This window comes from Apodemus sylvaticus, chromosome 6 (assembly GCF_947179515.1).
Source record: "Apodemus sylvaticus chromosome 6, mApoSyl1.1, whole genome shotgun sequence".
NCBI lineage: Eukaryota > Metazoa > Chordata > Mammalia > Rodentia > Muridae > Apodemus > Apodemus sylvaticus.
Window position 1 is genome coordinate 67,758,655 of NC_067477.1, and position 24,383 is coordinate 67,783,037.

The following is a 24,383-nucleotide window of genomic DNA, read 5'->3' on the forward strand; positions in this document are numbered from 1 at the left end:
ATGCTGACCTCCAGTTGAACCAGCACCATTTGTTGAAAAGGCTATCTTTTTTCCATTGGATGTTTTCAGCCTCTTTGTCGAGGATCAAGTGGCCATAGGTGTGTGGGTTCATTTCTGGATCTTCAATCCTGTTCCATTGATCCTCCTGCCTGTCACTGTACCAATACCATGCAGTTTTTAACACTATTGCTCTGTAGTATTGCTTGAGGTCAGGGATACTGATTCCCCCAGATTTTCTTTTGTTGCTGAGAATAGTTTTAGCTATCCTGGGTTTTTTGTTGTTCCAGATGAATTTGATAATTGCTCTTTCTAACTCTGTGAAGAATTGAGTTGGGATTTTGATGGGTATTGCATTGAATCTGTATAGTGCTTTAGGCAAAATGGCCATTTTAACTATATTGATTCTACCGATCCATGAGCATGGGAGGTTTTCCCATTTTTTGAGGTCTTCTTCCATTTCCTTCTTCAGAGTCTTGAAGTTCTTGTCATACAGATCTTTCACATGTTTGGTAAGAGTCACCCCAAGATACTTTATACTGTTTGTGGCTATTGTGAAGGGGGTCATTTCCCTAATTTCTTTCTCAGCCTGCTTATCCTTTGAGTATAGGAAGGCCACTGATTTGCTGGAGTTGATTTTATAACCTGCCACTTTGCTGAAGTTGTTTATCAGCTGTAGGAGCTCTCTAGTGGAGTTCTTTGGGTCACTTAGGTAGACGATCATGTCGTCTGCAAATAATGATAGTTTGACTTCTTCCTTTCCAATTTGTATCCCTTTGACCTCCTTATGTTGTCGAATGGCCCGACCTAGTACCTCAAGTACAATATTGAAAAGATAAGGAGAAAGGGGGCAGCCTTGTCTGGTCCCTGATTTCAGTGGGATTGCTTCAAGTTTTCTCCATTTAGTTTGATGCTGGCTACCGGTTTGCTGTATATTGCTTTTACTATGTTTAGGTATGGGCCTTGAATTCCTGTTCTCTCCAAGACTTTAAGCATGAAGGGATGCTGAATTTTGTCAAATGCTTTTTCAGCATCCAATGAAATGACCATGTGGTTTTGTTCTTTGAGTTTGTTTATGTAGTGGATTGTATTGATAGATTTCCGTATATTGAACCAACCCTGCATTCCCGGGATAAAGCCTACTTGATCATGGTGGATGATCGTTTTGATGTGTTCTTGGATTCGGTTGGCAAGAATTTTATTGAGTATTTTTGCATCGATGTTCATAAGGGAAATTGGTCTGAAGTTCTCTTTCTTTGTTGGATCTTTTTGTGGCTTTGGTATCAGCGTAATTGTGGCTTCGTAGAAGGAATTGGGTAGTGTTCCTTCTGTTTCTATTTTGTGGAATAGTTTGAAGAGTATTGGTGTTAACTCTTCTTTGAAGGTCTGGTAGAATTCTGCACTGAAGCCATCTGGTCCTGTGCTTTTTTTGGTTGGAAGACTTTCTATGACTCCTTCTATTTCTTTAGGCATTATGGGACTGTTTAGATGGTCTAGTTGGTCCTGATTTAATTTTGGTATTTGGTATCTGTCAAGGAAATTGTCCATTTCCTCCAGATTCTCCAGTTGTGTTGAGTACAGGCTCTTGTAGTAGGATCTGATGATTTTTTGGATTTCCTCAGTTTCCGTTGTTATATCTCCCTTTTCATTTCTAAGTTTGTTAATTTGGATACTTTCTCTGTGCCCTTTGGTCAGTCTGGCTAAGGGTTTATCTATCTTGTTGATTTTCTCAAAGAACCAGCTCCTGGTTTTGTTGATTTTTTGTATGGTTCTCTTTGTTTCTACTTGATTGATTTCGGCCCTGAGTTTGATGATTTCCTGCCTTCTACTCCTCCTGGGCGAAATAGCTTCTTTTTGTTCTAGGGCTTTCAGGTGTGTCATTAAGCTGGTAATGTATGCTCTCTCCATTTTCTTTTTGGAGGCACTCTGGGCTATGAGTTTTCCTCTTAGCACTGCTTTCATTTTGTCCCATAGATTTGGGTATGTTGTGTTTTCATTTTCATTATGTTCTAAAAAGTCTTTAATTTCTTTCTTTATTTCTTCCTTGACCAAGGTATCATTGAGTAGAGTATTGTTCAGTTTCCACGTGTATGTGGGTTTTCTGTTGTTTCTGTTGCTATTGAAGATCACTTTTACTCCATAGTGATCAGATAGGAGGCATGGGATTAGTTCTATCTTCTTATATTTGTTGAGGTCTGTCTTGTGACCCATTATATGGTCGATTTTGGAGAAGGTACCATGAGGTGCTGAGAAAAAGGTATATTCTTTTGTTTTAGGATAGAATGTTCTATATATATCTGTTAAATCTAATTGGTCCAAAGCTTCAATTAGTTTCATTGTGTCCCTGTTTAGTTTCTGTTTTCCTGATCGGTCCATTGAGGAAAGTGCAGTGTTGAAATCACCCACAATTATTGTGTTAGGTGCAATGTGTGCTTTGAGTTTTAATAAAGTTTCTTTTACGAAAGAGGGTGCCCTTGCATTTGGGGCATAGATGTTCAGGATTGACAGTTCTTCTTTTTGTATTTTTCCTTTGACCAGCAAGAAGTGTCCCTCAGGGTCCCTTTTGATGACTTTGGGTTGAAAGTCAATTTTATCTGATATTAAAATGGCTACTCCAGCTTGTTTCCTGAGACCATTTGCTTGTAAAATTGTCTTCCAGCCTTTTACTCTAAGGTAGTGTTTGTCTTTGACCCTGAGGTGTGTTTCCTGTAAGCAGCAAAATGTAGGGTCCTGTTTACGTATCCAGTCAGTTAGTCTGTGTCTTTTTATTGGGGCATTAAGTCCATTGATGTTAAGAGATATTAAGGAATAGTGATTGTTACTTCCTATCATTTTTGCCGTTATTTTTTAAATTTGAATGCTTATCTTCTTTTGGGTTTGATGAAAGGTTACTATCTTGCTTTTTCCAGGGTGAAGTTTCCCTCCTTGCATTGGTGTTGTCCTCCTATTATCCTTTTTAGGGCCGGGTTTGTGGATAGATATTGGGTAAACTTGGTTTTGTCATGAAATATCTTAGTTTGGTCAACAAGCTGAGGTCATGAAAGACGAAACACAAAAATCTCTTAAAGAAATACAGGAGAACTTTGGTCAACAGGCTGAGGTCATGAAAAAGGAAACACAAAAATCTCATAAAGAATTACAGGAAAACACAAACATGCAAGTGAAGGAGCTAAGCAAAACCATCCAGGATCTAAAATCAGAAGTAGAAACAACTAAGAAAACTCAAAGGGAGACAACTTTGGAGATAGAAAACCTTGGGAAGAAATTGGGGGACAGAAATGCAAACATCAACAACAGAATACAAGAGATAGAAGAAAGAATCTCAGATGCTGAAGATTCCATAGAAACCATGGACTCAATAGTTAAAGAAAATGCAAAATGCAAAAAGCTTGTAACCCAAAATATCCAGGAAATCCAGGACACAATGATAAGACCAAACCTAAGGATTATAGGCATAGATGAGAGTGAAGATTTACAACTTAAAGGGCCAGCAAATATCTTCAATAAAATTATGGAAGAAAACTTCCCTAACTTAAAGAGAGAGATGCCCATGAATATACAAGAAGCCTGCAGAACTCCAAACAGACTGGACCAGAACAGAAATACTTCCCGTCACATAATAATCAAAACACCAAATATTCTAAACAAAGAAAGAATACTAAAGGCAGTAAGAGGAAAAGGCCAAGTAACATATAAAGGAAGACCTATCAGAATCACAGCAGACTTCTCACCTGAGACTATGAAGGCTAGAAGGTCCTGGGCAGATCTCATGCAGACTCTTAAGAGAACACAAATGCCAACCAAAACTACTATATCCAGCAAAACTCTCAATCACCATAGATGGAGAAACCTTAGAACATCTTATCATGGTCGCTGAACTAAAAGTTCTTATTCATTCTGCTACATAAAGAACGATAGGCGGACGAACATACTAATAAACACTAAAAGATAGGAAAATAAACCCTAATATATGTCAAAAGGCTTTGGGGAAGTAGCTTTATCTACATTTATCTAAATTCTTGTTCAGTAATGTCTTCCATAAGCCAAACCTACAAATGCTTGCTTACTTAGCTCGTGTAAATCTGAAGACAAATTAAAAGGGTAACAGTGCATCGTTTAGTAAAACTTGCAGTGGAGGACAAGAGTAAAAGTGTCAGTGCACCTCACTGACGATCGGCGATCGTCAGCCTGTGATCGACCGGGGAAGACTTCCGTAAAAGCAGCGCTCTGATCAGGGGTCTGGCTGCGCTCCCCCAGCGCAGAGCAAGGAAAACCCCCACACTTACCGCAAAAGGCACCACTAAAGCCGTGGCCCCACAGGGCCGGCGAGTCCTTGGCGAGGCCCCACGCCGCAGAAAGAAACCCAGGAACACTGGAAGCAGAAGGACAGGGACGACCCTGCAGCCCAACTTCCCAGCTACAGAAACTAGGTGCCCAGCGCCCCGCACAGCGAAGCCAACTCCCACCAGCTGGAATACCGACGACTGCCACCGAACCTTCCGCCCAATGAGGAGACGTCATCACTCAGCGTAGTTGAGCCCTTCGTGAAAATACACTTCCGCTTCCGGGGCACAATGCCCGGTTTCTAAGGCTCCCCTCTGCTAAGGGTTGAAGGGGTGTTTCTTTGCTTGAGCTGACCTTTGACCTTAGTGTTCTACCTGTACGTCACTGCGGCGGCAAGCTAGCAGCGAAACAGGTCATCCCCACCCCGGGTGCAATCTCAAGGAAAAGTCATGACTTAAGGGAAAGCGACTAGGCGGAAGGGTGCAGGGGAACTCCGCGAGGGAGCGAGGATTAAGGATTTTGCAGCCGCGTGGGTGGAATCCCGGAGGGGCGGAGCTTAGCGTTTAGGCTTTCGTGACTGGACGATCTGAGAAGGGCGGGGTCGCGGCGGGCACATGTCTAGCTGCGCGTGCTCAGTGAGAAGCTGGTCCTGTCTTGTTGGCTGACTTCACCATGGACTTTCGGTCCGCTCGGAGGGCTGTGCTTCAGCTGCTCGGAACTACGGCTCCCGCAGACGTCCCGGCACTGCTTCACTGGATGAGGACTACCCGTAAGCAGTCGCGGCTAGAGCCCGGCGGTTGGCCGTTTGCGGTTGGCTGTTGGATTTAGTCTTTGGGTACCAGGGAGGGGCGGGGCTAGGCACCGGGTCGCCAGGCAGCTCTTGATGGCTGCACACCTAGTTATCTGAGTGTATTTTAGGATTGGATGCCTAAGAACCAATTTTAGGTGGTTTGCTGACTTTGGACAACCTTCTAGAACCTCTTTGTTCAGTTACTCGTACAGGCGGGTACTACTTGGAAAAGCTCTGTGCAAGAAAGGTTTTATTAGGCTGTGGAATTACCCTCAAGGCAAAGAAAATGACATATACCTAGTACATTTACTTTATACATGGTAATATTTCAGGGGATTGGGAAGAAAAAAGACTTCTTATAAACTGTTAGTAGTAAATATGAAAAGTCATAAATTTAGAATCGAGGAAATGAGGTGACTAGATCTAGTTAGAGGATAAAACTTATCTAGCAAAGTAATGCCTCGTGAAAGAACTGTTTTATGTATATACTTTTCTCTTTTTGAGAACTATATTAATGTATGGTATTCTGAAAACCATTAATCCCCAAGATTACTTTCTTTCAGATCCTTTAAGTATTCTTATTTGATATATTTTTAATTTTTGAGGCAAGGTCTTATGTAATCCTGCTAGACCTCAAACTTAACAGAGGATGACTTAGAACTCTGGTCCTTCTTTGTCCGTCTCACCTGAGGTGATGCTGGAGATCAGACTCAGGCCTGTGCTCTGCCTACTGAGCTACACACTCAACTCCAACTTCCAATTTTAGGTCTTCAACCTTTGAGCTGTTAGGAAAAATATTCTTGGTGTAGTTAGAGAATTGTTAAACGTTTTGAGAGATTATTTTGAGTGAGGCACCAAACTAAAGTTTGGCTTGAGGCATCTGATAGCAAAGTGTATCTTGGAAATGTAGGAAACCATTGGTTATATACACACATATATACACATATATATACATATATATATATATATATATATACACACACACACACATAATACATTTGCGTGGTTTCTAAAATTAGTTTTCTTTGGTTTCTTTCATTGTACAACCTAGGTACAACATACTTTTTGTTAAATATATCTATTTTTCTTTAGAGCAATTATAAATTGTAGGTTTTTAAAATATATGATGTTCCATTATTATCATTGTTGTTGTTGTTGTTATTTTTTGATGTGTATGAGGGTTTTGCCTATATATGCTGGTGGTTATAAGCTGCAGTGTGGGTGCTGGGAATCAATTCTGGGTCCTCTGGAAGAGCAGCCAGTGCTCTAAACCACTGAGACATCTCTCCAGCCCAATCCTAGGGTTATGTTTTGTTTTTAGATTTGTTTGCTTTATGTTTATTAGTATTTTGCTTGCATTTATGTATGTGTACAATGTATATGCCTAGTGCCTGCAAAGGTGAGTAGAGGGTTTGGATCCCAGGAGCTGGAGTGACATATGGCGTGAGCCACCATGTGAGTACTGGGAATCAATCCAAAGCCTCTTCAAGTGCTCTGCCACTGCGCCATCTCTTCAGCCAATAAACTATCCTTTTAATTTCTGTGTGTACATCTAAAGGTTGATTGTTATTTTGTAACTGTGACCTGTTGAAATGACTCGTTTTAGGAATTTTCCTGTAGACACCTTAGAACTTTCTACATGGATAATCACATCATGGATAAGCATGATTTTTTATTTTAGTGGTTTTATTTTTTTTTGAGAATTTTGTTCAATATATTTTGATCATGTTTTTTTCCTTCCACCAACTACTCCCAGATCCTTTAACACTACTTCATATTCTTTCTTTCTATTAGAGAAAAATAAAACTCAAAACCAAACAAAAACTCTGGAGTGCTTCCTGAATTTTCCTCTGTAAGGCCATGGGCACGTATGATCTGTTCTTTCCCCAACCTCTTCTTTTTTTTCCTTTTTCCCAAACTGCATAAGTGTGTCCTTTCTTCCTATGTATGCTAACTAGTCCTGCTGTCTTTACTGCATTGGGTGAGGATATGAAGAGTGGGTTCCTTTCCCTGGGCCCAGTCTTCCGTTGTTAAGTAGAATGGTAGTTGTTGAGGTTTCTCTGGAGGAACCTGGCTGATCCTTTCTGATCAGTTTACTCAGTCCTTTCTATGAGAGCCAAAGACACTTCTGGATCCTCTTGGGTTGCTAAGCTGCCTTTACTGATGAGAGAAGGCAAACTCAGCTTGTCACTTTTTTGGCTACTGGGCAGATCAGGCAATGCCCGTGCATTGAGGACCTGAGACAGTGGCTCCTCCCGTGGTGCTAACTGTGCCACACTGCCCTGTGTGCAATGGAGGTGGAGCTCTCTGTGGTCTCTGCTCTTCTGTTTTCTCTGTCTCTGGCCACAGACAAGCTTTTCTTCAGTTTATGCTTTCGTTCTGTTTTCTGTGTGTGCTTAATAGTGCTTGTGGTTTGCAACTTCTAGTACTCTGTATAGTCTATAGTAAAGACTTTAAAACAGTTTACCAGAGCGTACTTCCTCAGATTCTGTGGTAACTAAACATTGCACCTTTTTTCCAGTTTTCTGAGCTCTTTTGTGATACCTGTTGGATTGTTTATAGGGCATTTAGTTGTGTTTAGAAGAGAGCGAGGGAAAGTGTTCATCTTGTCTGGGACCAGGAATCTTTTTAATGATAGGACTGCATAAGAAGTATCATACAACCTGGTACTTACTTGTGCACTATATGCATTAAAGGTAGAGACTTGGGTGAACAAGAGGGGTGATAGGTCATAAGGTCAAAAGAAGCCGTGTGCTTCAGAAGAGCATGGGAAACAACTGAGGTCCATCTAGAGCAAAAATATTAGGAAATACTGAGATTAGAAAATGAGAAGTTGACCTCACACCTCTTAGAATGACTGTTATCAAAAATGACAAAAATGATATGGTGGCAAATGTGAAGGAAAAGCTATTGTTGTATATTGTTGATAGAACATTTTGCAAAGTGGTATAGGGGAGCCCTCAAAACACTAAAAATAGAACTAGCATAGTTACCAATTCCAGTTATGTACATACATACACACACATATACATACATACATACATACACACACACACATATACATACATACATACACACACACACACATATCCAAATGAATTAAAGTTGGTGTACCAAATCTTTATGTGCCCCTGCTTATTACAGCATTATAGCATTATTCACAGTGTATACAACATGCAAACAGTGGCCATCAACCAATGAATGGAGTTTCAAGACATTTTATCTGTACACAGTAGACTATTGCTCAGCCTTTGTTAGTTGCTTGCTTGCTTTAGCACTGGCATTGACCTAGGGTCTCCCACATGCTAAGCACCAGTCTTCCACTAGACTAAGCTGTAGCCTTTAAAAAGAAGAAAATTCTATTACTTGAAACAACTTAAATGTAGAGTATTGTGTTATGTGAAATAAGCCAGTCACAGAAAGATAGATGCTAGATTATCACACTGTGGTAGTTACTTTTCTCATCCCTATGGCCCAGCTAACCTCACAAGAGGTCACTTAACTAGTTATATCTCCACACCCAGGAAGTGAGACCAGGGTCTTAACTAGGGGCTTTATCCCTCTAGTCCTTTCCCTGCAGTCCTCTCTCTCCTCTAGCTAGGTCCTTTGTCCACCGAGTTCCACAACATCCCCAAACAGGGCAACGAACTGAAGCTCAGGTGCTCAAACACATCCGAGGGCTAGCACCCGCATGGAGAGTAGGAAATTGCTAGACTTGGAGACTGTAGGACGGGCCACCACACATACATAGGAGAGGGAATGGAGTGAAGAGGGGGATACTGATCATTGGATACAAAGTTGGGAGAGGAGTGGGAGTTTCAGGACAAGGTTTCCCTGTGTAGCCTTGGCTAGAACATGCTCTGTAGACCAGGCTGGCCTTGAATTTACAGAGCTTGCCCGCCTCTCCTGCTGAGTGCTGAGATGAAAAGGCGTCAGCCACCATCACACAGCAAAAAGCAGATTTTTAATTGGACTGATACGGTTCTTCTGTGAACTATACATGTATTCCAGAAAATGTAAAATGGTTGTTAGTTTAAGATTAAATTGAAAAAAAAAATTAGGACAATTAGACTCTGGTGTCAAGGGCTTTAAAAGTGAAGAGTGAAGTCTGATACATTGAGAAATAGGAGACCATTTAAAACTTGTAGGGCCGGGGAGTGAAAGATTAAAGCAGATAGATGGGTTTATAGCCATCAGAAAGGGGTACGTTACACTGTGGAACTCGGGTGCCCTGTGAGGTGTTCACCACTGTGAGTTCCTTAAAGTGACAAGAAGAGAACAATGTTAGGGCTGCATACTGCACAGGGCAGGTGGGGTTCTTAAATTCTTACAGGTAATATGTGTGTGCACACTCATGTGCTCAGTACAGCGTGCATGTGGAGGTGGCTTTGTCAGTGCTTCTCTCCTCCCACCTTTGTGTGGGTGCTGTTAACCTATCTTGCTCAGGCCTGTGACTGACACTAGTGCCTATTCCTGTCAGAGCATCAGTTTCAGCAGCTCCCAGAGTGGGGTTGGCTTCTTAGGCTATCAGCCCTGGGTGTTTATTTCCCGAATATTTATTTAAATGTAAGCAGAACTTCTAAAGGATTGGTGCTGCCCTGTGGAGAAACTCCTCCTTTCTTCTCTCTTCCTGCCTGCTTCTGTATCATTTGAGAAAATCTTAACTGTCCTTAGGCAGTCAATTAACACCTCTTTAATCTTTTTCCAAAAGGTTCAAGTTTCCAAAGAATTGTTACTACACCTCCTGAAATAGCTGTCACACAGGTTAAAAGATGTTCAGTTGAAGTAGTAATTGAATAAATGCAAATTAAAGCAACCCCGTTTGTTTTTATGATTTCTCCAATGCTGAGGCAGTTTGATGAAACACATATGCTTTTGTTGTCCTGAGCTAGGTCTTACTGTTTGTTCCAGGCTCTTATTCCTGCCCTGGCCTCCACCAGTAGGAAGGGAGGGTAGAAGGAAGACTGCTGGGATTAAAGGCAGGATTAAATGCCACCCCTCCGCACCGAAGACGACCCATTCTTACTCATCTATCAGAGCAATTTAGTATAATCATCCAGAAAATTGGAAAGTACATTGCAGAACCCTTCGTGTTTTAGTAAAGGAGTAAGGAGGCAGTCAGAACTGAAGGATTCCATGAGTGCGTTTCTACCACAGAAGTACACACACACACACACACACACACACACACACACACACGAACAATTAAGTTAAATGTAACTTAACATCTTTTTAAGATGGACACCATGGTGCATTTCCTTAAATCCTAGCATTCAGAAGACAGAGGTAGGCAGATGTCTCTGAGTTCAAGGTCAGCCTGTTCTACATCATAACTTTCAGACCAGCTAGAGCTACATGTGAGACCCTTTCTTAAAATAATAATTTTTTTAAAGGATAATGCTTCAGCAGCAGATTTTTTTCTCAACAGTTTGATTATATTGCCCAAGGCCAGCCATAAACTCCTGGGTTCAGGAAATCCTCTGCAATAGCTAGAGTCACAGCTGTGTGTCACCAAGCCTAGCTTCAACAAATTTAGTTTCTTAGAGTAAATATCTAATATTAAAGTGAATTCAAAGGCCAGAGAGATGACTCAGTGGTTAAAGGGTCTGTCACCACGACACCCCCCTCCCGCCCCGAGTTCTGTCCCTGAGATCCACATGGTAAGAGCGTGCTGGCCTCCACAGCTTGTCCTCTGACATCCACAGGCAGTGTGGCCCGTGCACGTGAGGAGATAAGTCTGTGATAAATGTTTTAAAGTGACTTCCATTTTTATAGACTTCCTTAGTACATCTGATATTTTCATAGCCATTATTAGGGAAAAATGATTTATTAGCTAACCATTTCTAAGTTATGTCTCAATCATTATAGATAATTATATTAATTTTACCCATCTTGGCTACAGATTTTCTTTTGAAGCCTGAAAGTTTCTAATAATTGTGAATCTGGGACAAAAGAAACACCTGGAACAGAAAAAGAACATTTAGGATAACACATATGAAATGATAGCTCGTCAAAGTGGTCAAATTGTGCACGTTTTCATTTCAGTCATGAAATTAGTAAATTTTTAAATTACTTTGAGATATGTGTGTGGCGAGGAGCATATGTGCTTGTGAGTCCAGGCACGCGAGGAAGCTCAGGCTTGGAGTGGAGGGATAGGTTTGGGTGTGGGAACTGAACTTAAGAGAACCGACTATGGTCTTAACCACTGAGCCATCTTTTAGCCCCTGACAATGCTTTTAAAGTATAATTTTAGAAAATGAACATAATAAACATCACTGATCCTCAACTGTAAATGACTTCTTGAGTGATGGGTTTACCTGATTACAATTCTGACAATATTTTTATTAAAATTATTAATATGTGTGTATGTCTGAATGTGTGTGGGCATGTATATAGAGATCAAAATACAACCTGTAGGAGTCAAACTGGGGATCAAACCCAGGTCATGGGGCTTGCACCAGGTACCATTAGTCGCTGAGCCAACCTCCCAGCCCCCTAAGGCAATGTTCTAAATAGTCCATTTATGTTCTCATTTAACTCCCCAAACAGTCTTTTGATGTGGGATGGTTATTTCCACTTTATAGATAAAGGCAACTTGGACTCAGAGAGGAGTAACTCATCCAAATAAGTTGGTGGCTCAAGATGCAGATTCAAGAGTCTAACTCAAAATCCACTCTTCGATTTCTGCTCAGAGTCTCTAGAGATAGCATTCTAAAGAGCAGAGGTGAAGCCAGATGAGAAAAAGGTTGGCTGTTTAGTATGTAAGCTCCCACTAGAAACAGCACAAAGCAGTCTGCAGTTACTGGAGAAATCCCATCTACCTTAGAATGCAGTCAAGTCAGAGCTCTCAGGGTTTGTTACTTTTTTTTTTTTTTAATATTTGTACCATGTATAAGGTTCTTAGATGTAAATGACTATATTTGAAAACTTGCACAATCTAGTATACCTTGAATGCTCATCCAGTAAATATATAGCATTAAAGATAATGATACCAATCAAGCTGAAAGAGAAAAACCGATTGAGTGTTCCAGAGAGGCAGATCCTGCCTTAGCTGAACCAAGAAATCCTTCCCTGAATGTGCTCAACTCAAGCGGCTGTGTATCCGGTATCAAGAGACGGCATTTTGCCAATTGGTAAAAGAGGCATAGAACAGCTTCCTAAGATCCTCTGATTTTAGAAGGTAAACTCATATCAAGACATTGTTTTGTTAACAAGACTGTAGCAAAATTTAAAGAAATTGGGCCTTAGGATATTTTCATTTAATATAATGAGATTTTGGTTTTCTTTAAGAGTCATGGTTTAAGTAAATTAAATTTGAGTCATACAAGTTCTCACAGACTTTTATCTGTAAGAACAACTAAGCAGATTCTAGGTATTAATTAACACCTTGGGAAAATGTAATTAGATTTTAGGAATCTGGTGGGGAAAGTCCATGTTGGGGGAAAGACAATGCCAGTTCTCGCATCCCACTTAAAACGGTGTTTGGGAACTCTGTTTTGTTTCGTTATAAGGTATAGTTGGCCTCCTAGAACTTATGAATCATTAATTAGGATATTAAACTAGATGTATAAGGAAAAGGCCTTCGCATATCAGCTCAGAGCCAAGTAGTCTATATCCATGTTAATGAATTCTCCTTGCTCAAGTTATGCAAACAAAGAACATTCCTGTGCAGAGAGACAGACTCTGTGGCAAGGAAGAACTCCTTCCTCATGAGCATTAGCCACAGTATTCATGCTGCTTCCGGCCTTCTATATAGCATCTGAGATTAAACTAAACTTAAGATTTGGTGTCCTAAATGTGGTCTAGCTTTCTCTCCTTCGTGTTGGTGCTGTAGCAGTGAACTGGCTCACTATATGAAAGAACTTTGCAAGCTATGAAACATCTCATTTGTAATTATAACATGAAAATGTCATTCTAAACAAATAAAAAGTATACTGTTTTTTTGTTTTTTTGTTTGTTTTTTTTTTTTTTTTTGGTTTTTGTCGAGACAGGGTTTCTCTGTGTAGTCCTGGCTGTCCTGGAACTCACTCTGTAGACCAGGCTGGCCTCGAACTCAGAAATCCGCCTGCCTCTGCCTCCCAGAGTGCTTGGATTACAGGTGTGCGCCACCACCGCCCAGCAAAGTATCCTGTTTAAGGAAGCCTCTTAGGGTTGTGGTGGTGCATGCCTTTAATCCCAGTACTTGGGAGGCAGAGGCAGGTGGATCTCTGTGACTTCAAGGCTAGCCTGCTCTGCAGAGCAAGTTTCAGGACACCCAGGACTACACAAGAGAATCCTGGTCTCAAAAACCAACAAACAAAAAGAAGAGAGCCAGGCTTGGTTGTCTCATACCCTTGATCCCAGCACTCGGGAGGCAGAGGCAGATAGTTATAAGTTTGAGACCAGGTCTACATATTTCGTTTGAACTAAGTGAAGAGTAAATAGACATGCGTTGTCACAAAAAAGGCGGAAGCCAGAGGCCACCAAGGTACCTTGATGGGTAATCCGACGACCTGAGTTTGCTCCCAGGATCCCACATAGAGCAAGAAGAAACAAACCTAAAAACTGCCCTCAGACCACTGCCCACAAAATAAGTATTTCCAAAAACTGTTGTTCAAAAAAGGAAGCCAGGTATGGAGGTATACATCTGTAATCCTATCATTTGAGAGGTTGGGGCAGCAGAAACAAGAGTTCAAGGCCCAGTCTGGGCAATATGAGACCTTGACTCAAAAAAAAAAAAAAAAAAAAAAAAAAAGTTAAAGGAAACTGGACATGGTAGCACGTGTCTTTAATCCTAGCTCTTAGAAGGCTGAGGCAGGTGGATCTCTGAGTTCAAGGCCAGCCTAGTATACAGGGTAAGACCCTGTCTTAAAAGAAGAAAAGAAAAGGAAAGGAGATAATTGTGTGCTGTTGCATAATAAGATGGCTCTAGATAATAATACTAATGACATACATTTTTTAAAAGGTCGAATAAAAGATTTTGAATATATTCACCATAAAGAAATGTCAAATGTATAAGACATATTTCTGGCCTGATTTAAATATTGAATAATGTAACTATGCATCAGAATATCTCATTACTTTGCATATTATACAGTTTTATTTATACATTAATTTTTATTGTTTTTACAAAGTAGTCATAGTGTTGGGGAGATCACTCAGTGGGTGGAGTGCTTGCTGTGCAGGCCTGAGTACCAGTTTGAATCACTGGCACCCACTAAGAAGCTGGCCATGGCAGCAAGTGCCTGTGAATCTCTTTGCTTTTATTTGATAAGCAGTTTGTAAAAGAAAAAAATTAATTTTACTTTTAAATGTCTGTTTTGTGTGTGTGTGTGTGTGTGTGTGTGTGTGTGTACAGCTCTATAGAACATGTGTAGAAATCAGAGGACAGTCTGTGGGAGTTATCCCCTCCTACCCTGTGAGTTCCAGGGATTGAACTGAGGTCATCATGCTTTTTAAGAAGTGTTTTTACCCACTGAGCCATCCTGACAGCCTGAAAAATTCCCCATTTTCAATGGACCTTGGGCTAGTGCTGCCCTGTCAGTGTTCAGAAATCTTCTCTGATGGAATATGGACCATTGTCCATAATCACGTAGTCCTGGAGTGACGGCAGTGATAGGAGGTGGTTCTTCTTCCTTTTTACTCTTTTTTTATTTTTATTTTATTATATTATTTATTTTTATATTTTATATTTTATTAAAATATAAAAATATTTTATATTTTATATTTTATTATTTATTTTTATATTTTTATATTTATTTTATTATTATTTTATTTTTTATTTTATTTTATTTTTATTTTTATTTTATGTACATTGGTATTCTGCCTGCATGTATGTCTGTGTGAGGGTGTCAGATCCCCTGGATCTGGAATTACAGACAGTCATGAGCTGCTTTGTGGATGCTGGGAATTGAACCTAGGTCCTTTGGTTAAGGACAGACCTCTTAACCACTGAGGTATCTCTTCAGTCCCCTCCTTTTTACTCTGTTTCAGGGGATTTTGATGAATTTACTCAAGATAACAATGACATTATGTTGAAGAACATAGCTGATGACCTTCGGAACTGTTTGCCTGTAGAAGCTGTGCTCTGCTCAGAACATCTAGCCCTTCAAAAAGTATGTTGAACCAAATTTATTTCTTTTTGTCCAAGTCTAGATAATCTGTTTTTCTCCAACCCCACACATTGTAGTCTCCTTAATTGTACATTTGGCTTTAAGCAATTTTTCATTTACTGTTCCATCATGTACTCCTTTCTTTTGAGGCTTTAACCCTTGGCTTCCCTGGTATTATTTACTTAGGGAATGCTCTGTAGACAGTCTCGTTTATCAGCATATTAAAAAAAATTAAGTGTTGCCGGGCGGTGGTAGCTCACGCCTTTAATCCCAGCACTTGGGAGGCAGAGGCAGGCAGATTTCTGAGTTCCAGAACAGCCTGGTCTACAAAGTGAGTTCCAGGACAACCAGGGCTACACAGAGAAACCCTGTCTCGAAAAAGCCAAAAAAAAAAAAAAAAAAAAAAAAAAAAAATTAAGTCTTAACAGGCTGGCCTTTTCCCTTTATAAACATCTGAGCCAAGGAATTAAATCCTGTTTCAGGTTTGGGTTTTGTTGTTGTTGTTTCTTGTTAGTTTGGTTGGTGGAGTATCATTTGTTTATTTGGTGAGTTAATCAGGTTTTATTGCTCAGGTCATGTCATGCTCTGTAGAACTGGCCTCCAAATTGAGGTCTCAGCCTTCCAGATGTTACAGGTATGGAAGACCACACCAGCCTAAAGCCAGAACATTTCAGTAGTTTATGGACATTGTGAACTAAATTTAGTAAGTTTTAGAATAATGCTGGTCTTCAGAAGAATAATGGATCTCAGAAGAACAAAGTAAGCCAGGCAGTGGTGGCGTGTGCCTTTAATCCCAGTACTCAGGAGGCAGAGACAGATGGATCTTTAAGTTTGAGGCCAGCCTGGTCTGCAGAGCAAATTCCAGAAAAACCAGGGTTGCACAGAGAAACCTAGTATCAGTGGAATAAAGAACAGCAAGCGGAAGGTAGTGTTAAAACTGAGGTTTCAGAGTACAGTTTGGGGTGTTGTTGGTACTGGATTTGTAATACAGTTGGAGTGATATTGATGTTTGTATCAATACCATGCTGTAATATAATTTGTTAAATAAGGAAAAGCATTTATTAATAATAATATAGGATTTAAAAATACTTAGGAAATTATTCAAGAAGAAAATAAAAAGCATTGTAATTCAAGCACTTAGGTGGGTAAGGCAAGATTGTTGGGAGGCAGCTACATTGGTTTTAGCATTTTTATATATTAAATATTTAATGTATAATTATATATATATATATACATATACACATATATATAACACATATAACAGGTTTGTTTGTTTGTTTATTGAGTCTATGTTTCTCTGTATAGCCCTAGCTGTTCTGGACTTCTCTCTGTAGACAGGCTGGCCTTGAACTCAGATCCTTCTGCCTCCTGAGTGCTGTGATTTAAGGCATGTGCTACTACTGTCTGACTTATTTGTTTTTGAGACAGTTTCACTATAGCCTTGGCTGGCCTAGAACTTGCTGGGTAGACCAGGCTACCTTCAAAATCTGCCTGTGTTTGTCCCCAAGTACTGTGACCAAGGCATGTACCACCATGCCCAGCCTGTTCTGTTTTTTGATAACAGGCTGTATGTATCCCAGGCTGGTCATTGAATTTACTATATTGCTTAAGCTTGCCTCAAATTCAGACATTTCTGGCTCAGTCTTCCAAATGCTGATATTACATGGAAAGTACCATGCTCACATATATGTACTTGAAGGTTTAATAATATTTTAGCAATTTGAAAACTTGGCTTTCTGAATAAATATGTCTTGTCTGGAATTTTGATAGTAATTGATATATAAGACTCAGAAATCTTAGCCATGTTTTGTGTCTTTCCAGATTAAAGACAGAATTATCAGTGTCTCCATTAAAAAAAAGGAGGAAGGGGAGAAGAGGAGGAGTAAACAGGATTGAATCAGCACCAATGTCTTTCCCTGACTGTTCTCAGAGTAGCATAGCAGCCACTGCTGTTTTGCCTTATTTAGCAATAAAAGAAGCTTCTTTGAACTTTGATTCCTTTGATGTGTCTTTCCAGATACGACAACAGCCAGAACCCACAGTTCACGTTGATGCATTCCTTTATGATGAAGACTTTATTGATACATTATGTGAGGAAGGAAAAATGAGCAGAAACTACTGTACGGTGTGTGGCTCACACCAAACAGCGCCTTTGGGTAGGCATCCAAGTCTGCAGAGCTGTTACCTTTATTTTACCTGTCTTTAGTGTATAAATTTGTAAGCAGACATTTTTTTTTTTAGGATAAAAGCTAACCTCTACGATAGCCATTACCAAAGCTAAAAGTAGGGAAACCACATAGAAATATTTTCTAAGGGTCAGGAAGATGATTCAGTAAGCAAAAGGCTTGTTGTCAAACCTTCTGACCTGAGTTCAGTCACTGGGACCCACCCGGTAGGAGGAGAGCCCCAGCTCCCTCAAGTTCCCTGACTTCCACATGCACACTGAGGCACACACGTGCCTGCACTCCCCTCACACACTGAGAAAGTAGACAAGGGGTAGATAGAAAGATAGGTGAGATGCGACAGAGGTTTGTTCTTTAAAGTAAAGAAATATCTATGGGGATTAATTTATTCAGTGTCCTACCTAGAGATCTTTTTCATATCTGGAGACTGTTTAATCCAAGATAGCTCCAATCCAGAGACTAATCAGACATGACTGAAAACAAAGGACATGTCTCATACTTCACGTGCTCAAGAGAGACCAGCACACAGACCACATGCTGACTTCCCGTGAGGTAGTTTTCCTGCTTAGTAAGCCAGGGGTAAAATAGGCAACTCTGAGAAATGTTTATTTGGGCTTTGTTTTGCAAAGTGACGCATCTCTAAAGATGACATTCGTAGGATGGAAAAAGATGTGGCTGGGAGCTAGAGGAAGAACTGAAACATGAATAACTGCAACACCATACACCAAACAGCTGGTTTGTAAACATTTATACAACTAGGTTTGACAAATAAGTCTGAAGATTAGCCTCTGTCTCCCCATGTAATCAGTTAGAAATGATGATTAGACACCCAGAGCAGCTCAGATAACTAATGATCTAAGATGGTTGTCACCATGAGTGACTGTGACACCTACTCAGATGGCAAGGGATTGTCTAGCTTCAGGATCCCACAGAGGAATCACTGGTGTGCTGAGGGGTTGTGAGGATGAGGATCCAGGGGAGGGAGGACTTGGTGGCCTAGCCCCTCCCACCTCTGAGACAAAAGCACACCCATATCTCTCCCTGGAGGCTGGTCCACCAGCTTCGATTTAGTTTCCATCTTGTGTGGGGGTGGGGTGGGAGGGAGGTTAGTGGTGGTGGTGGTGTTTGACCAGGATATCTCTTCCTGACAGTTACATTATGTAGGACATGATATTCCAAGTCTTTTGAGTTCCCTCCAGGTTAGAGGAAAGCCAGAGTCAGTCAGTCATGGAAATTAGGGTATAAAACTTAGCCAGATGAGGTGGTACAGGCCTAATCCTAAAACTCTGAGGTAAAAGTAGACAGATCTCTGTGCGATCTAGGCCAGTCAGAGCTGCATAGGGAGACCCTATTTAAAAAAAAAAGAAAAAAGAAAGAAACAAAGCCCCCAACAAGCAAAAAAGCATAACTTGATGCTCATTCTCTTGTTTCTCCAGGATTTATCTCTCATTCCTTCTCCCTCACGGAGTTGAAGTTCCTTTACCATCACATACTCCCTGACCTGTCAGGAAAGGTCTTGGTTGACGTTGGCTCCAGACTTGGCACAGTCCTTTATGGGGTAAAGTGCAGCTTGTGGACATACTCAACATGTGGAAAATACTTTCTTCTGCTAGTGACAGCTTTGCCTGCCACCATCCAAGGTGACAGCTTGGCTTTATTATTAAAGTAACAGGATAAGGTTAAAATAGGATCCATTGGCAGGTTCCTAAATTCTGCTTGGTGGTAATAATTGGGTTTGGAATTTCAAAGACAGCACCAGCTGTCATATTTCTTCTCCTGGTTTGTCTCCACAACACAGATGATAGACATAAACAGAATAGGCCATGTGACTGACTCTCTCCTCTCCCCTCCCCACTCACTACCCCCTCTGTTTTTTTGTTAATTTTGTTTTGGAGGGGGGAGGGGGATGTTTTTAATATGGTCCAGCTGGCCTTAAACTCACTATGTACATGAACCCCTTATCTTCCTGCCTCAGCTCACAAAGCACTGATTGAGGATTGTCTCCATGCCTAGCTTCCTTTTTCCTTGTGCTATATTAAAATAAAATAGTACAGTGTGTTTTGATAACTCACAAAAATAACAAATATGTTAGGCCTAAGAAACTTTTGGGTGGACATAGCAAATCACTTACTAGCTCTGGATATCTAGTTCATAGTTTTTTAAGTGTGCACACTGGGTGATGGTGATATCCAAGAATATATCATGTCCAATTTTCTGTATTCCAAAACATGCACATTTCTTTTGTTTCTGAAATCTAACATCAATGTAGCTCTTGTTATAAAGTCAAATCATGAGTACTTAACATTCTTAAATCATTTTGTCAAAAAAATTTCAAATATGGTTTCTGGCTGTCATTAGGACCTTGTTTAAAAAAAACAAAAAATCCCACAAGGCCACAGCAGTAGGGACTCCTGCCAGGAGCATGTGCTGTCAGTTTTCAGAATTGTTTCTTGCTTTAGGCAGAAACTTACTCTTTAATTCTTGGCTTAACCTTTCTATGACTAAGTGATGCAGTTTGGTGGCTTTTGTTATTAGTGCTCCTGTTGTTTTGGGGGGTGGGGGTGTTGGGTTTGAGACTTACCAGAGATCACCAGGCTGCCCTTGAAAGCGTTCTCACTCAGCCTTCTGAGAGACAGGATTGTAAGAGCAGCTGCTCTGCCCATCTTGCCCATAGCTTTATTTAGAGTATTGCCTATCTTGGTGCAGTAAGGTGAAGGGTAGGAGAGGAATACACCATTCTCTGGCATGCCTGTGAGCACATGTACCTATGTATTCAGATATACACAGACAGACAGACAGACAGACACACACACACATGCGCGCAGAAAAAGAAGAAAGAAGAACAAAGAGAGGGAGGGAAAGGAAAGAAAGAGCCATGCAAAAAAATGTAATGTAAAATAACTGACATCACAGGTATCGATATTGACTATGTGAATGTATTGATTTTTTTCTACAGTAAATCTCTGAATCAATACTAAATTCCTTAATATTGATATATGCACTTTGAAACATGTTAGAAATAAATACTATAAACATGTGTGATGAAACTATACATTCAAACTTGGTTTTTGCATGTGTTGATAGGTGGTCATCTTCAGGAGCCAGCCATAGTGGTATACGTCTCTAATCTTAGCATCCAGAAGATAAGTTAAGAGTCAACCTGTGCTACATGATTTCTGTCTCAAAAAACAAAAAAACAAAAACAAAAAACAAAAAAACCCAACCTTAAACAGAAAGTTGCCTGACAAAATTAACTGACTTCTTCCAGATTATTTTTTGTTACTCTGCAACAGAAATATCACAGTTTCCAATAATTCTCCTTGTCCTTGTTAACTGATTGGGCAGGTTACCTTCCTTCCTTAGTTTCAAATGGTGTGTGGTTGCCACTGAATTCCTTACAGATGGATTTTACCTCCCCAGAATTAGGAAGGCTGACTAGACCCCACAGAGCTTGGCAGTGTGGTCATTTTCATCATTTCCAATTTTACTGAATGCCTAGTTTCATCAGGAAACTTTAAAAACCAGTCTTTAAAAATATAGCTATGTAATAAGAATTGATAGCTTCAGTCAAAGCCCTGATGAGTGAAGTTCTGAACTCTTGTGAGTTTTGTAACAATTTGGTTTTTATAACTCAGGCAGACATAATCTCTCCTTGAAAGCTGACTGTTGTGTGACACGCGTGTCTTCCTGTTCCAGGGTTACCTTTACAGCTCAGCAGTGCAGCTCTGTGGGGTAGAGCTGAATGGAGAATTTTGCCAATTGCAGGAAATGATCATAAAGAAATACCAGTTCAGTGACAGAATAAAGGTACCTTTACCATATTTTTTTCTGTTACTTCTGTGAATCTTGTCTAACTGCTTCTGTATTTTCACAGTACAGCTGTTGTGTGGGAATGCACTGAGTTGACCAGCTGTCTTACTAGGGAGAGGGTTTCCTTTGTTATCTTCGTGTCAGACAGTTTAACAGAACTGTAACTCTCCAAGGCTGGCTGCAGTGTAATTTTATTTTATTAAACTGGACACTAAAGGGCTTACACTGCTTGTGGTTGCTTATCTTCTCGTAAACTGGGAACTACTGTAAATGGCACAGGATAGTGGCCACCAGGGAAGGATGGCTCCCTTAGACTAGAACAGTTTCCCCTTTTTCCTGTAGAAGAAAAGTAACAAGATAAAAGATTTGGGGGGGGTTGGTTTTTTTGAAGGGTCTGTTCGTTTAATGCAGTGATCCTTGAAATTTTACTAAGGTCCTTCTATATTTCTCATGGCAATGCAGAGAATATTAACAATCTCTGATATTAAGGACAGCATAACATTGGAAAAACTCAGTGAGTTAAAGATCAAGGGTCTGGAGAGATGGCTCAGGAGTAAGAAGGTCTGTTGCCCTTGTAGATGACCCAGAGAGGGTTCCCAGAGCCACATCCAGTGTTCACAATTGCTCGTAAGATCCTGCTCCTGTCCGAATCCAGCATGCTCTTCTGGTCCCCACATACACCTGCACACACATGGTGTACAAACAAACAAGTAGACACACAGACATGTACATGAATAACAACAAATAAAATTTTTTAAAAGTTGAAGGATGAAAACTTCATGTTTCTGATAAAGGTAGTTAGTTGTTTATTCTCCTACTGTTTCTTTTTCCTACCCTCGTTTTAGGAATGTAGAGATAAGTGATCATCGTAAGTACAGTATCTGGTAATAAGTTTATGGGGTGAGTGAGGGTAATGCTCAGTGGTAGATAGAGTACTCTTTTGCCATGCACAAAATCCTGGATTTAGTCCCTAGAACTGCAAGCAAAATTCATGGCTTTTCTTTTCTTTAGCCTGGCTGGCATAGAACTCACTGTGTACACCAGACTGGCCTGAGACTGCTCTTATGTAATAATCACATAGTTAACAGGAATTTCTATTAAGTTGAAAATTGAGATTTAAAACTTAAGAGTTCACTGGAGCTGGAGAAGTAGCTCAGCAGTTGCAAGCATCGCTGTTCAGGTCCCAGCATTGGCCGCAATGGCTGTCGGTGACTCCAGCTCAGCAGCCCCCGCCCTCCTCCAGCTCCACAGGCACACATGCAGGCAAAGCACCCATAACATAGAACCAAAGAAGGTGTGTCTTTCTTAGGTTAAGACTTCTGCCTGGTGTGGTGGTGCACACCATTAATCCCAGCACTCAGGAGGTAGAGGCTTGTGGATGTCCTCGAGTTCAAGGCCAGTCTGGACTATAGAACAAGTTCTAGGACAGCAAGGGCTACACAGAGAAATCGTCTTAAAAACAAAAATTAAGACCTCTGAAGAATCATACTTAATAAAGAATAATAATAATAAAGTGCTTAGTTCTGTTTTTTAAATATTATGAGAAAGGTATATAAAATGTTTATTTACATTTTTATGGATTTTTTAAATTACTTTTCAAAATAAATTATTTCAGTACACACCCATGTGATTTTTCTGACATGCAGCTTTCGTGGCTACCATCAGTAACTTTTTGGTGAGAAATTTGGGTTTGTTTTTGTTTTGTTTTGTTTTTTTCCTCCAGTGTGGCCTCAAGCCAGGGCCTCGTATATATAGGACAAGTACTCTAACATCCATATTCCTAAAATAAAGCCTTTTATACCACCCTGTGACTATTGGAAACCTTAACCCCCCCCCCCCACAACCAACTGCCAAGCCAACTCCCTAGGCCCCTTTTTCTTTTTTCATTTATTTGTCCAGTTTCTTACTTGTGTTTTGAAGGGTATGTGATAGTCCTTTTTACTTTTAGCATGTCCTTCCTCCACAGTCTACAAAGTCTTGGTTGTCTGCCCATATGTGCCTAAAAAGCAAGAGAGGGGTACCCCATGGTACAGTGCTTACCTTGTTAACAGAGCTTGAGGTTTGATCTCCAACACTGGAAAGAAAGAATGAGGTAGGAGAGTAACAGCTAATTGAAGTTCTCAGCCCCTTGAGTAAAAATTCATGATCAGAGCATCTCTGCCATATGAGCATGGCGGCAGATGGTGGGGGATGTCTAAGGTTGTTCCTTTGGGGCTGGGCTGATCACCCAGAGCAGACCTTCTGGTATGCCAGCTGGAGAGTGGGCAGAGTCCTGGGAGTGTAGAGCTGGTGGTTGTTAGCGAACGGTGGACATCTTGCCTTTTCTGCTTTGTTTTCAGTCATTCCCTTGTCCATCAACTAGGCCTACTGTCCCCGGACCACAAGCCTCTGTTTAGTCCTGTCCAGTAAGTGTGTACACTTCTGCTAGGGTGAGAGAAAGCTGTAGATGTCTCACTGTTTCCCAGCTGCCTTTCAACCAAATCAGCTTACTTCTAGTATTTCTATTCTCTCAGCTGCCACTGCCAATTACAAGGCCAATGGAGGTTCTGCAACAAATGAGGTGGAATCCAAGCTTCTTTATTTCTAGTTCAGAAATCAATTTCTCAGAGCGCCTCTAAATTCCTTAGGACTTTTCTCTCTTTTTTATTAACTTCGAAATTTTTGTGTCTTTTCTATCCTGGTTCCTTCATCTTTCTTGCTATAGCCTTTTCTACTAAAAAAGACATAACTCCAATTGTCATTCTGTAGAGTGAATGCATGTAAGTGTGCCTTTGTGTTTGATCCGCTGTCTGACCTGTGGTCTGCTGTCTCCCAGTCTCCCATCCCTCTCCTCCAGGCTGGCCCTGAGCTGTCCCTCTTCCTCTCCTTGCTGTCAGCCCACTCCTCTCATAGCACTGGGGAGTTACGACAGTTGTTCTGGGACATTACTCCAGTGTCACACATTTGGGCACAGATACTGTATCTCATTTAGCTTGGTTTGTCTCCCTCCACAGCATCTTGCATAGAAGAGGTATCCACTAAATTTTGCTTGAGTTTGATTGTTTTATGGCTTTTGTGCTGCCATCAGTCCAGAGGCCACTCCTGCTGCCTCGATGAACTGAACCTTCAGATTCTTTTTCCCCCAGTCTGTGTGGTAGAAATACAGGAAGAGAAACGGAAGACAGATGGGAAAGAAAAGGAAGAGTGAAGATAAAACTACTAATTAGCTTGCATATCTGTTGCATAGCT

At 40.6% G+C, this 24,383-nt stretch overlaps 4 protein-coding genes across 6 annotated transcripts in view; 2 read left to right on the top strand and 2 right to left on the bottom strand.

The window, feature by feature from the left end:
* Positions 1-4,382, bottom strand: part of LOC127687323 (signal recognition particle 54 kDa protein) — a 157,032-nt gene extending 152,650 nt beyond the window's left edge. For both annotated transcript variants that reach the window (XM_052185839.1, XM_052185833.1), the window contains exon 1: positions 4,284-4,382. The gene's annotated coding sequence lies outside the window, so the exon portion shown is untranslated. The remainder of the gene's footprint in view (positions 1-4,283) is intronic.
* LOC127687324 (signal recognition particle 54 kDa protein-like) overlaps positions 1-4,382 on the bottom strand; it is a 38,525-nt gene extending 34,143 nt beyond the window's left edge. Inside the window, exon 1 of the mRNA XM_052185840.1 lies at positions 4,284-4,382. The gene's annotated coding sequence lies outside the window, so the exon portion shown is untranslated. The remainder of the gene's footprint in view (positions 1-4,283) is intronic.
* Positions 1-24,383, top strand: part of LOC127687331 (diablo IAP-binding mitochondrial protein-like) — a 99,726-nt gene that overhangs the window by 58,994 nt on the left and 16,349 nt on the right. The gene's annotated exons all lie outside the window — the stretch shown is intronic.
* LOC127687327 (uncharacterized) overlaps positions 4,851-24,383 on the top strand; it is a 28,704-nt gene continuing 9,171 nt past the window's right edge. The window contains exons 1-5 of one of the 2 annotated variants that reach the window (XM_052185845.1): positions 4,851-5,050; positions 15,044-15,165; positions 17,180-17,318; positions 18,782-18,903; positions 21,042-21,152. In XM_052185845.1, the coding sequence (XP_052041805.1) occupies positions 4,954-5,050; positions 15,044-15,165; positions 17,180-17,318; positions 18,782-18,903; positions 21,042-21,152 (591 nt within the window). In that variant the 5' untranslated portion in view covers positions 4,851-4,953. The remainder of the gene's footprint in view (positions 5,051-15,043; positions 15,166-17,179; positions 17,319-18,781; positions 18,904-21,041; positions 21,153-24,383) is intronic. The other variant, XM_052185844.1, reaches the window with a different exon arrangement.